The sequence below is a fragment of the Daucus carota genome, chromosome 1 (genome assembly GCF_001625215.2).
Source record: "Daucus carota subsp. sativus chromosome 1, DH1 v3.0, whole genome shotgun sequence".
Lineage (NCBI taxonomy): Eukaryota > Viridiplantae > Streptophyta > Magnoliopsida > Apiales > Apiaceae > Daucus > Daucus carota.
In genome coordinates, this window is record NC_030381.2 from 27,677,189 (window position 1) to 27,689,813 (window position 12,625).

The window sequence follows — 12,625 nt, forward strand, 5'->3', positions numbered from 1 at the left end:
CTTAAGAAAAGGGTAAACCAGATAATACTTTGTTCAAGGGATGCTATTTGTTTTGTATCCCCACCTACATGCAACTAAAATTTAATCGGATCAATACGGTTCATCGTCATTGCTTGCAGTTACAGCTATTTAACAAATAAATTGGGGCAGAACCGCAGAAGGAAGAAGGGGAATATAGATATTTCCAAGACATAGTTTTGCAGATTATTGAAGGAAATTGAAGTCGATGTGATTGTTAATTTCTACATTACTTCTCAAAATGTCGTGTTAGAAGTTAAAGAACAGGCAATTTTTTTTGTTTGTGTACTTGTAAAAACTAAAAATCAGTTGCATGTAACTGTACTAGCTCTATTTAATGTTTTTCACTAGTTCTCAGCCTATCCATCTACTCTTCTACTCTTATATATAAAAGGAGAACCAAGGGCAAAATACGACAAAAAAATACCCGTGAAATCTCAATTGCACCCTTAGTTATAATGTAATTACAAAAATACCAATAATTAATGTAATTATTATATTCTCACTCATTAATGAACTATGTACACAATAAATACTTAAATTGATTGCTCTCATTAATAAAAGTATTATTGTAATTTATTCATTTGCATAAATTTAATAAATTGTGTGCACATAATTTGATATCACTCATAACCAAAATAATTGGTTTTATTGAACTGAATTTAATATTTCAATCAAAACCGAATAACGAAACAAAAAATTAAATTTTTGTAGAGAATATTACTAGCAAATTTGGAAATAAATTTAAGTAAATACTTTAATTTATTAAAATTTGTAGTTTCGAACTAAATTACTAACAATAAGATTAATATACAATCCAAATTACTAATACTAATAATACTAATATATACAAAAATCATAAGTGAATAAAAATCAAATTAATTTGCTTTTGTATTCGGTTAACCAAAATAAATGCTTACTCGTATGTGTGTGACCCAAAACAGAAAGAAAAAAAAAATGGAGAGTGAGGGACCTCATCTATATACCGTTAATTATTAAATAATTTAGTGAATTTGAATTGCACATTAAAATTATTTAGCTTAATAAGCCTGTCGAGAATAAGTACTTAGACTTGAAAAATACTAGCATCAGAATGAGATGTATCAAAAAAATTATTTAAATTTTTTATGATAATTATATGTATATTTATATATTACATGTTTTTTTTCTTCAAACTCTTGAGTATAAATTAATTTAGTTATGTTGATATTTATTTTATTTTATCTAAAAAGATCATACCACGTCGTCTAAGAGCCAAAACTTGGCCCCATCATTGTCCCAGGTTCCTCCCCGACCCTACTAGGCCCCACTTAGACCCCGTTTAGGCCCATCTCGGGGTCCATTCCCGATCCCGAAAGCCTTACCATTCTACTTAATCGCATTAGTTTGTACTAGAGTAGGACCCTATATACATGTGCGCGCGCATGTTCCCTAGCTAAAGTTCAATTAAAGATCGTCTATCATATTCTGTCAAAAAAAAAATCGTCATCATATGATTATATCAAATTAATTTTAACTATCGAATTTTGACTGAACAATCGACTAAACAAATTAATATCAGTATAAATGTTTCATATATAAATTATGTTATGTTGGTTCAAGTTGAATAATAATAATATGTCCATATAACAACTTGAATCATGTATTATTAACATTATTAGTTGATTTTAAATAAATTTATATTTATAAAATTATAAAATCAAATATATTATGCAAAAAATTAAATTAAAATTGAAATATATAATTTTAAAATAAATATTATAAATTATGGGCCCGTGCATAGCACGGGCATTTATGCTAGTTATGTAACAAAATCGCAGCATATGTTTTCTGTTGGACCTCAGTTGGTTCTGAGCAACACATATTTTTTATTAGGACAATTTTTTCATTCCCAAAATAACAACTAAAAGGGATGGCAGGAATAATAATGAAATGAAATGATTATCGTGAAAATCGATTAATTTATATATGATATAATTAAATCCATTAATATCATCGTCATTGTTTATATATTATTACCATGAACATTATTATTAAATTTATTAAATCGAATATAATCGGATAAATGACCCGAATGAAATGTATAATATACTCCCTCCGTTCCTTTATGTTAGTCGCGGACTGTGTGCATATGATTTGAGGTGTGAAAAAAAGATGTTTTTATGTATTATTTTTCAATTTTTTTTAATTTAAAATAATAAAATCTGAAAAATAATATGTAGAAATATTTTTTTACACTTTAAAATACGTGCAAAATTAGAAGGATCAAACTGGTCGAAATTGATTTTTAGCAACTAATGTTCAGGAACGGAGGGAGCGTAAAATAGGAAGGGTCAAACTGCTCGAATTTTAGTGGTTAAATTGCTTTGGTTTCATAACAGCATGTACAAATAACCAATAATGCTTTGTAAATTTTGGGAATTGATAAATAAGCTCCACATTTTACTATTTAAACTCCAATTCCATATTTTATACCACATTTACCCATGCTTTATACACATGTTTCATCCATATTATAGATGATTATGCTATTTGGGTAAAAGAAAAAATTGAAATGGAGTTTAAATAGTAAAGTTTGGAGCTTATTTATCAATTCACATTTTCTATTACGAAAACACTCAAACAGTGTATGCAAATAGTACCGGGAGGTGTCCGTTAATTAAAAGCCCGTAACGGACACTAACCGGTCTCTAACAGAATTTACATTGTTTCTGAAGAATCTTAACAAAACGAACAAAGTGGATACATATTTTGTGTGCATTAAATCTAGGGTTTATGTGAAACAATCATATTGATTTAGTTGTATGATCATATGTCTTCTGCTGAAGGAGAGAGCTCGCAGTCGCAGCAGCCGACGAATGGACCCAGAGTTCGAACTAGACCCGACCCGTTTCTCATTACCTGTCGTTGCTTCAGCTTTATTACTTGTCTTGCTTCAATTCTTTGCATCATTGTCAATGTTCTCTCCGCTGTTCGATCTTTTAAGAACAATTCCGATGTAACTCTCTCTCTCTCTCTCTCTCTCTCTCTCTCTCTCTCTCTCTCTCTCTCTCTTTCTCTCGCTATGTCTCTCTCTGACTCTCTGTTACAACTGAATGACATAGTAGAGAAATGCTCGCTTGTTGTGTGTCAGTGTGAATTAAAGTTAAGTTTTAGTGAAATCTGATGTGAGCATTTGTGATAATTGTAGCTATTTGATGGAATTTTCCGGTGTTACGCCGTTGTGATTGCTATTATTGTGGTTGTTGCTGAGACAGAATGGGAAGTGGTTATGAGGTTTTCGAAGGTAATAATTAAGCTTGTTTGTGCTTTAATACTTGTTTTTTGTCCGATTTCGTTTTATCTTTTAAAAATAGATTTGCATTTGTATGTGTGTAACTTCAATGGGAGGCTAGCTATCGCGGAAGTTGAATTTGCATAATGAATTGTTGCACTTTTAGTCTTTTACTATCTGGTTTAATCAAGTAATTTTGGAATAGTGTGGTCATTGCTGTCAAATTATCTCAGAATTCGGTAATTACAGATGTAATCACATTAATGGGATTTTATCTTCAACTTAGCTATTGTTTGAAATCTTATATGATTGAAATATATGAATGGTATATTGATTTATCTGATCTTATTGTCGATTTACTTTGATGATGCAGGTATTGGAATATTGGGTTGGCAGGGGTATGCTGCAGATCTTGTATGTTTAATCTTTAAATAATATTTATTTTTGTGAACTAATTCCTTTTCACTAACTCTAATTCGCTATATCAACGGTTTTGCTGATAAAGTTTACAATTGTTTTTCCCCTTAGTAACACGTTCATTAACTGAGAAGGCATTACACTGTAGAAGATGGATATTACCGTTTAGAGATGTGCGGCGTGGGTGAGAGGGGTGGTGGTGGTGGCCTTTTTTCTTGTTGTTTAGCTCGAGATTTGAACTTACAATACAAGATGCTGAATATTAAATTATGAGTTAGAAAAATTAGAAGGAAAACAAGCTGAATTTCTATGTATGTGACAATCTCCAACTTTCTAGATTAGCACACCTTGATTTTAAGTTTGAGGTTTACAAGTTGCAACATATAAGGTCCAACATTACGATGCCCAAGATCCATAAATATTTGAAACTTTTAAACGCTGTCAGTTCCTCTTCATGTAAGATTGCCATAGAAAAAGTAGGCTCCTGCACTTTACCTAAAACATAGTTCTTTTTTCTTATTTTCCTTTATTTACTAATGCGGAATATAGTCAGAAGAACCATTGCATCTAGTTTTCACTCTTCAGCAATCGTATGCTGACTAGCCCTTGGGAACTGACTAAGCGACAAATCTAAGTTGCTTTGGAGTAAATTTTCTAGACATTTAATAACATTTTAATGGGGTGCAGTGCTCTTTAATGAAATTTGATGAATATTATTGGAAATTTGGGATATATATGCATTATATATATTGTTATGATTGGATTTAAATTTACAACATGCTCAGAAGGATGAATCTGCTACAATAGTCGGATCATATTTTTTGATTTTGGATCACCTCAAATCTATCTTGTTAGTTCAGATCATCTCATGGCTGATGCGCTTGCACTTGTGTAGCTAGACAACAAGAGTTCTTAGTTTTATCTGGTTAAGTCTGCTCACGCCACGAATTAGTGACCATTAAAATATGTATCTTAATAGTTTTGTTGTGTATGGCGCTATATATAATCTTTGAACACTGTGACAGTTTATATGTTTATTCAAAATTGCTTCCTCACTCGATCTTCTTTACAGGCTTCTACCAAACCTGGAGCTTGAATTTAATTTCTTGTGTTTGTGGTTTCAGTGTTGCTGTGATGACCAGAGCTTTTCCTGAAATTTCCACCAATAGGAAAGACCTTCTTCTTCTCCAGAATGTTGCTAGCTACATGCTCCTTGCTTGCGGTGTAGTTTATGTTGTATCAGTAAGCTCAAAAACATATCCATTCTAATGTACATCAATATATTTTGGAGTACTAGGACTCATCTTTAGTTGAATGCCCTACTGCTTTACTTTCTGCAGTTCAATTTGTGATTTAGTTTCAAGGTTAACTGTAGCTTTTAGATCATATATATCTGGGAATATGATTCTTCTGAAAGTTATGGTTTATTTATATCAATGTCAGGGACTCCTCTGCATTGGACATCTTAAACGTGCTCGTCAGAAAAAGGAAGTGTCAGCAGAACAAGCTATAAAAGATCTGGAAGTAAGCTGTAAAAATAATGATATTATTTTCTATCTAGATGTATGCAGAAATTTTATGTCCAAGCTCATTAATATATGTAATTGTAGTGGTGGATAAATCAAGCAGTCAGAAGGCATAATATTGTTAATGACAACATCCCATTTGTAATGATTTTGGAAGTGGACAACGGCTGTATGTTTGTTTGAGAAAAAGAGAGAGAGGTCGGGAGGCATATGTTTTTGTTTCTAAGAGAGGGAGAGAGAGGGGGGCCGCGGGGGGGGGGGGGGGGGGGGGGGGGGACCTCATAAGCAAGCACATCGTAGAAATTTGGAATCAAGTTGTTTTCAACAACAGAAGCACTCGCAACGTGACAGACTGAGTCTTCCTATGAAATAATATTTAATAACCTCTTGATGTGCTCAAGGGTAGCTTCATTTGCACATCTCGAGCAAGTCCAACAGCTTCCCTATATAAGCTCCGAAGCTCAAATATAGGGAATATGACATAAAATGCGGCTCCAACAGTGTCCTACTGATTCCCTAAATCACTAGGACATCCTCAAAATCACTGGCCATGCCCTATTTTTAGGTAACCACTAGTCATATCCTATTTCATTCTTTGAAATAAAAAATTCATTTCCCTCCCATTCTACACTCTTGGTCCCCACTCTTTTATACTTCCTACATTTTTTGTCCCCACTATTTTCCCTTTACTTGTTCAAATATATTACTATAAAAATAATTAGGAATGGAAATAGGGATTGTTGTTGGAGTTGACACACAAAATACTAAAATAGTGATCCTAAATCACTAGGATCCTTTAGGATCCATTATTTTAAGATATTTACAGGGATTGGACTAGGATACTGTTAGACTTGCCCAATGGCTAAAAGTTGGAGGTGCTTAGTGAGCTGACTTAAAGTTCCAAATAACCTAGTCATGTAATACATAACAGCAGGCACATTGGCGGGGGAGAGGGAGAGCTCAGGTTACTACATAGTAGCAGGAACACCGCACATCATAGAAATTTAGAGTTAAGCAGTTCTGAAACCTGAACAGTAGATACACTTACAACTTCACACACTGAGTAGTCCTTGGAAATCATTTGTAATTTCCTCATGACATACTTTGAGGTTTAAAAGGGCTTAAAGTAGTTTAGTGGCCTGAGTCGAAGCTCTGCCAAAAACCATAGCAGCAGGCACATCGTAGAGATTTAGAGTTACGAGTTTTGAACAATAGATTCACTCACAATGTCACCCAGATGAGTATTCCTTGAAATCATTTGCATGAAATCCGGATTTGCAAATTTTTTTGAGTATCTTAGATCAAGTGATGTGATCACTTTACATTGCCAAACATTTTTTTATTATAGATTTTCTTGTTGGATTAAGGCTGACACAGTAGTAGCAAGTTAATTTTTTCTGGATACCATTTTGCTGCTACATCTGCTCGTGTAATGCTCTTTAGGTTCCTTAATATACTTTTCATTCATCAACATAAATGACTTCATTGATTGCAGGAACTGGAACGCCGTAGAGAAGAACTTGAAGCACTATTAATTGTAGAAAGGGCTGCGTGATTGACTGGACATTGCATCACAGCCTGCTGTTGTTACTAGCACTAGAGTCGATGAGTGTGATAACAGGCGTATATTGCTAATAATCATGTTCTTCATGGTAGTCTCTCCGAACAATACGCATTAACGTACTACTGTTATTGTGACACCATTCTCTCTTTACAACTGCTTTCGTTTTGGTCTGAGATTTGAACATCGAATTTGGCTCCAACAACAGATCTGCTTGGACTTGTTTGCACACTTGCCTCTTTGTTTGCTTTGCTAGCTTCTTGAACTGGATATATGCGAACTTTCACAAAATAGCCCGACTCAGTGACTCTTGCTGCTTTTTATATTCACTAGCCTTGTAAGACATGTGCATCCTTGCTAATGCAAAACGGATTATTTGCCCTCCACATCATATATAGATCTTGTATAAGTTGTCAGTTCCTCATATGCGTATGAAGTGCATTGGAGATTTCAATGCACATATGTACATGCTACTCAATCAAATAAATGTCATTGTGGTGCTTTACCTTTACCTGCTCCTTCAGAGGCTCCAGCGTTCAAAACAAGTTTGAGTAGAGCTGCTGAGGTAATTTTCAGAAACTTAAATGACCAAAAAACAAGCTTGAATTGTGTACTTTGTACAATGTTACTAGTGTTTGGTTGATTGGTTTTGAATCTGAAATATTGCTGCTAGTTAAAAATATGTACCCATTTATTATCTATAAAGAATTATGGACTTGCCATTTATTTTCATATCTACTTAATATAGTAATCATATGTTAAATTTATTAATATTTTTTAAAATTAACAAAAATTTTATAATATACAACTTATTTATTATGACTGAATAAAATATGAATTTTAGTAAAGTACAAGAAAAGTGGGATCGAGAGAATACCAAATTTGAAAAATAACGTATCTATGAAATCTAAGATATAAATGCTATAAAATACTAGATTGAATTCAGATGATATTAAATAATGTAGGAGAAATATAATCTACAAATCTTTTAGACTTTTTGAATAAGATACTATTAGATTTTTTGAATAAGATATTATTTTTTTTGACGAAAAGCAAAAAATTTTAATAGATAACTGAAACCCAGCCGAGACAAACCCTCGAACTGTCAATTACAACCTGATTAAGAAACAAAAAACGAGCTAAACATATAGCCGCTTTGTTTTCAGATCGTTTAATAGATAGAATATTTAAATTCTTTATACTAAAAAGTATTACAATCAAATCTCGAACAATCCAACCTATATCAGTTGTGAACATAGTAGCATCGCAATTGACCTTCACATAAGCAGCAGCATCTGTAGCCCAATGTTCAGAATTATCAGTTACATCAACCGATATTGGATCAACAAATGACCCCAAAAGATGAACAATTTTATGTCGTGAAAGGTGAGCTCTTACGATATTCACCACCGTGCCATATCTGATACAAGCCTCACGGATTACCCAAAATATCATGTAACTCCTTCTTAGAAACATTACCGAGACCCATAACAAAACACACAGAAACGTCAAAACAAACACAAACATCCCAAAAAGATAGGTACGACCGTGATGACAAGGTACTCAACAAGAACTCACCCAAAAGGATTAGATCTTGATTTTATTGATAAAACTAAGAAATACGAGAGAAGATGTAAGAACGAAGATGATTAATCAGAGGGGATGAAGGATGAAGAGCGGAGAAGTGGGGGTTGGAACTTGGAATCGACTCTCAAAACTGCAAACCCTAATTTTGAGAGAGAATAGTAAGTTTAACTTTATTTTGATTTGAGCCGAATCGAATAAGATATTATTAGATGATATCAAATAATGTATGAGAAATGTGATCTACAAATCTGTAACGTAAACATAATATTTTAGACTTTTTGAATAAGATACTATTAGATAAAGAAAAAAATTGTATATATCCATAAATATGTGGCCGATATTTATGTAATCTACAAAATCTATCATAGTATTATTAAAATCTTAATATTATCAAAATCCAAAAAATGATGTATCAACAAAATCAATAATAAATATGCATAATAGATTAGGATGAATATGGACGATATCTATTATCTATATATATAGAAATTTAAATATATGCTGAAAATTAGGATGAAATTAAACGATATCTATATATTAGGATGAAATATACAGTATGCGATCGGTCAATCAATCAAATTTCAAAAATGCAGGTCAAATATAGTGTGCAGCTTGTTCGTTATTTTGATCTCGTTTCCCGAATACATTCTCGTATGTCATGTTAAATCTGATCCGATTGATTTCCGTTTTTCAAAATTAATAGCAACTCTTCGTTTTAGCTACACTAAACACCATCAGCTTAGCAACTAAACTCACTTAGCTACTCCCCCGCTTCATCTCTCCACATTCTTAGAGAGAGAAACAAAACAACACAAACTCACCATGCACCCCTACGATCTCAACCCTGGGTCGGACTCTCTCCGGTGGCTCCAAATGGCGGAGAAGCTGCTCACGACCCGCGATTTAATCGGAAGCAAGTCATTCGCCGCCAAAGCCCTAGAATCCGACCCGAACTCCGAGGCCGCGGAGCAGATCTTGGCGATTGCAGACACACTGATTGCCGGTGACAAGCAGGCGAGCAGTAATCATCTGGATTGGTACTCGATTTTGCAACTCGCTCGCCGGACTCATGACTCGGAGCTTATCGGGTTACAGTATAAGCGACTCGGCGTGTTGTTGAACCCGAACCGGAACAAGTATCCGTTTGCGGAGCACGCGTATAAGCTTGTCACGGAGGCGTGGTTAGTATTGTCCAATCCTTCGCGAAAATTTCGGTTTGATAATGAATTTGGGAATAGTAATAGTACGCATTTTAATTTTATTCAAACGCATTTTGATAATACGCAACAGCAGAGTAGTCGAATTAGTGGTGGTGGTAGTGGTAGTAGTGGTAGTGGTGCGCAGTTTGATTTTATGCAGGGAGGGAGTGGGGGAATGCAATTTGTTCAGCAGCAGCAGCAAGTGTTTGCTCCGCAAGCGAGGCCGTTTTTCGGTGAGGAGCAACAGCAGCAAATTGTGGAAAGTTTGAGTAATCAAGGGCATTGGGCGAGTCAGGGGAAGCAAGTGTTGGTAAGGCCTCAACCGCAGCAACCGTTGGTGAGGCCTCATCCGCAGCAGACTTGGTTTCAGCAGCCCGAGGCTCAGACTCATGTACAACATCCTTTACCACAAGCACAGCCTCATATACAGCAGCCTTCACATTGGGCTCAGTCACGGCCGCAATCATTACCTCAGTCTCTGGCGGAGTCCGGAGAACAGTCAACACAGCCTTTGCATTGGGCTCAGCATCCGCCTCTGCCACAGCCTCAGGCCCAATCTTGGATGCAACAGGCTTTGCCTAGGCCTCAGATGCAACCTTTAAATGAGCCTCGGCCTCCACTTGAGTTCCTAGAACAGCCACAACAGGATTTGAATTCGTCTCAACCGCTGTCTGAGCTTCTTCAACAGCCACAACAACCTTGGATGCAACAGTCTTTGCCTAGTCCTCAGATACAAACATCATCACTCGAGCCTCAGCCTCAGCCTCAGCCTCAACCTCAGCCTCAACCTCAACCTCAACCTCAGCCTCATCCACAAAAGACTCCACCCGAGTCCCGAGAGGGGGTGAACAATGGTGAACAGTTTGGCTTGGGAGAAAATGGTGATACTGATGATAATCATGAGAATAATATTAATGTGGAGGAACCTTCTAATTTTTGGACTGTATGTGCATATTGCTATAGTATGTATGAATATTCTGGTATTTATGTCGACTGTACACTCCGGTGCCAAAATTGTAAGAAAGCATTTCATGCTGTCAAAACTGAAGCCCCGCCAGCTGTTTCTGACGGGGAAGATGCTTATGTATGCTGTTGGGGATATTTCCCCATTGGGATTTCAATGTCGTATTTGGAGAAACGAAAGGCAGAAGCTTCAAGCTGGCAACCATTTTCGAAGATGTTCACTTTTCGTAATACGCCTGCTTTTCCTCAAGGGGGTACTTTTCCTGAAGGAGGTCATCGTAGTCATCCGAACTCAGGTCCCAGGATCTATATTGATGATGATGATGAGTTGGATATTTTTTACGGCATATCATCTGATGACGAATCTGATGATGACTGGCAGCATTATCCAAAGAGCAAAAAAGCTAAGAGCACTACAAGGAAGGTTTCGACTGCTAGAAAGGTTAAGCAACCACAAGCGTTGGCAGAAATGGGTCAATATAGCAATACAGGGAATTCTCATAGTGAAGTTGTAGCACAAGATGGTACTGGTGTTAGTGGGCCTGATGTGGCAGTGCCAATTGTGCCTGAACCGGCAGTACTGAGTGTCCAACTGCCTAAGGCTGCAATGAATGACACTGATAAAAAAGTAGTTGAGACTAGTAAGAAAAATGTGTCTGTTCCTATTAGAAAGCAACCAGGTAGAGCTGCAAAAGATTTGGGGAAGCTGGATGGAGTAGTAGCACAAGTGGGGTCAGGTGCCAGTTTGCCTGATGCAGCAGAAGTATCTTTTATGCCAACAAATCAACCAGAGGACTGTGGGAAGCCAGGTGAAGTCGATGGAGTCGTTGCACAAGAGGGATCAGGTGTTAGTGTGTCTGATATGACAGTAGTGTCTGTTCCTGAAAGAATGCTTCCAGGAAGAGTTGTAGCAGAGGATGTAGGTGATGCAGTTGTAGCTGAGGATGGATCGGGAGTTAGTTTACCTGAAGCGGCAGAAGTGTCTGTTCCTACAATAAAGCACCCTGATGGAGTTTCGAATGATTTGGGGAAGCTGGATGGAGTGGATGTAGCTGTGGCACAGGGGGGATCTGGTGTTCACATGCCTGATGTCGCATTAGTCTCTGTTACTCCAAGAAAGCAATTAGGTAGGGTTGCAAAGGATTTGGCGAAGCCAGATGGAGTCATAGCTCAATCGGGGATAAGTGTTGGTGTGCCTGATTTGTCAACACCTAATGTCCCAGTGGCTGAGGCAAATAAGAAAGTAATTGGTGAGGCTGAGAAGAAAGCAGTAGCAGGAAGTAGTAAGAAAAGGGTGTCTGTTCCTACAAGGAAGCAGCCAGGTAGAGTTGCAAAGGATTTGGGGAAGCTGGATTTGAATGTGGAGTTCAATAATGAGGTCGAAGGGCCTGCTCGTGGAACAAGTGGACGGACCAAGTCAGTAAATGGGGGAGAAGAAAATGTTGATGGTGTTGCCTTTTTTGAGGGTCTGGATGAATATCTGAGTAGCTTACCCATACTCTCTGCTGATGCTGGTGGTAAGGCTAAAGGCGTCTAGAAGTAAGCAAATTTTTGTTGCAGTAGTAGTTGCTCTGTATTCCTGTTGCAATAGCTATTGGAGAGCAAGAGTTGATTTTGCTCATGGTTATTGTAGTCTAGTGTAATATATATGTGGCAAGTAGTGTGGTATCAATCTCGAACCTCTTTCAAGTAGGCTTACCATCCCTTGATCTATCGTAATACCTGAAAAGACGGTTGGCGGAACTATTCTTTTTGTCTTTCATGTCATAGATCCATGTTAATGTTATATTTTGGATTTTCCATGTTTAGAGTGAATGTGTGTGTGATTATTCATGATAAGCTGAGCTTGCCTATAGGATATAATATCATCAGTTGCTACCATACATCTCTTTTATACATCACTTTTAAAAGAAGTATGATATGATTTCAAGTGATTTGCTTAGTTCTTACTTCTTAGTACACAATCTGCAAAATACAAAATCTGCAAATTCAATGAAAATTTCAAGGCTAGTGTTTAATCGAAGGTCAGGCAGAGATGGTCATTGAAATTTAAAAAGTAGAACTTTAATGATCGAAAAAA

General features: G+C 36.3%; 2 protein-coding genes across 2 annotated transcripts; both read left to right on the plus strand.

Annotated features, from left to right (window-relative positions):
• Nucleotides 1-2,702: 2,702 nt before the first annotated feature.
• On the plus strand, nucleotides 2,703-7,307 carry LOC108205625 (uncharacterized). Its single transcript, XM_017375609.2, has 6 exons — nucleotides 2,703-3,016; nucleotides 3,209-3,304; nucleotides 3,666-3,706; nucleotides 4,834-4,951; nucleotides 5,153-5,233; nucleotides 6,731-7,307. The coding sequence occupies exons 1-6, from the start codon at nucleotides 2,831-2,833 to the stop codon at nucleotides 6,788-6,790; spliced, it is 582 nt and encodes a 193-aa protein (XP_017231098.1). The 5' UTR covers nucleotides 2,703-2,830; the 3' UTR covers nucleotides 6,791-7,307.
• Nucleotides 7,308-8,958: 1,651 nt separating this feature from the next.
• On the plus strand, nucleotides 8,959-12,347 carry LOC135153024 (uncharacterized). Its single transcript, XM_064094632.1, has one exon. The coding sequence runs from the start codon at nucleotides 9,206-9,208 to the stop codon at nucleotides 12,080-12,082; it is 2,877 nt and encodes a 958-aa protein (XP_063950702.1). The 5' UTR covers nucleotides 8,959-9,205; the 3' UTR covers nucleotides 12,083-12,347.
• Nucleotides 12,348-12,625: the final 278 nt, after the last annotated feature.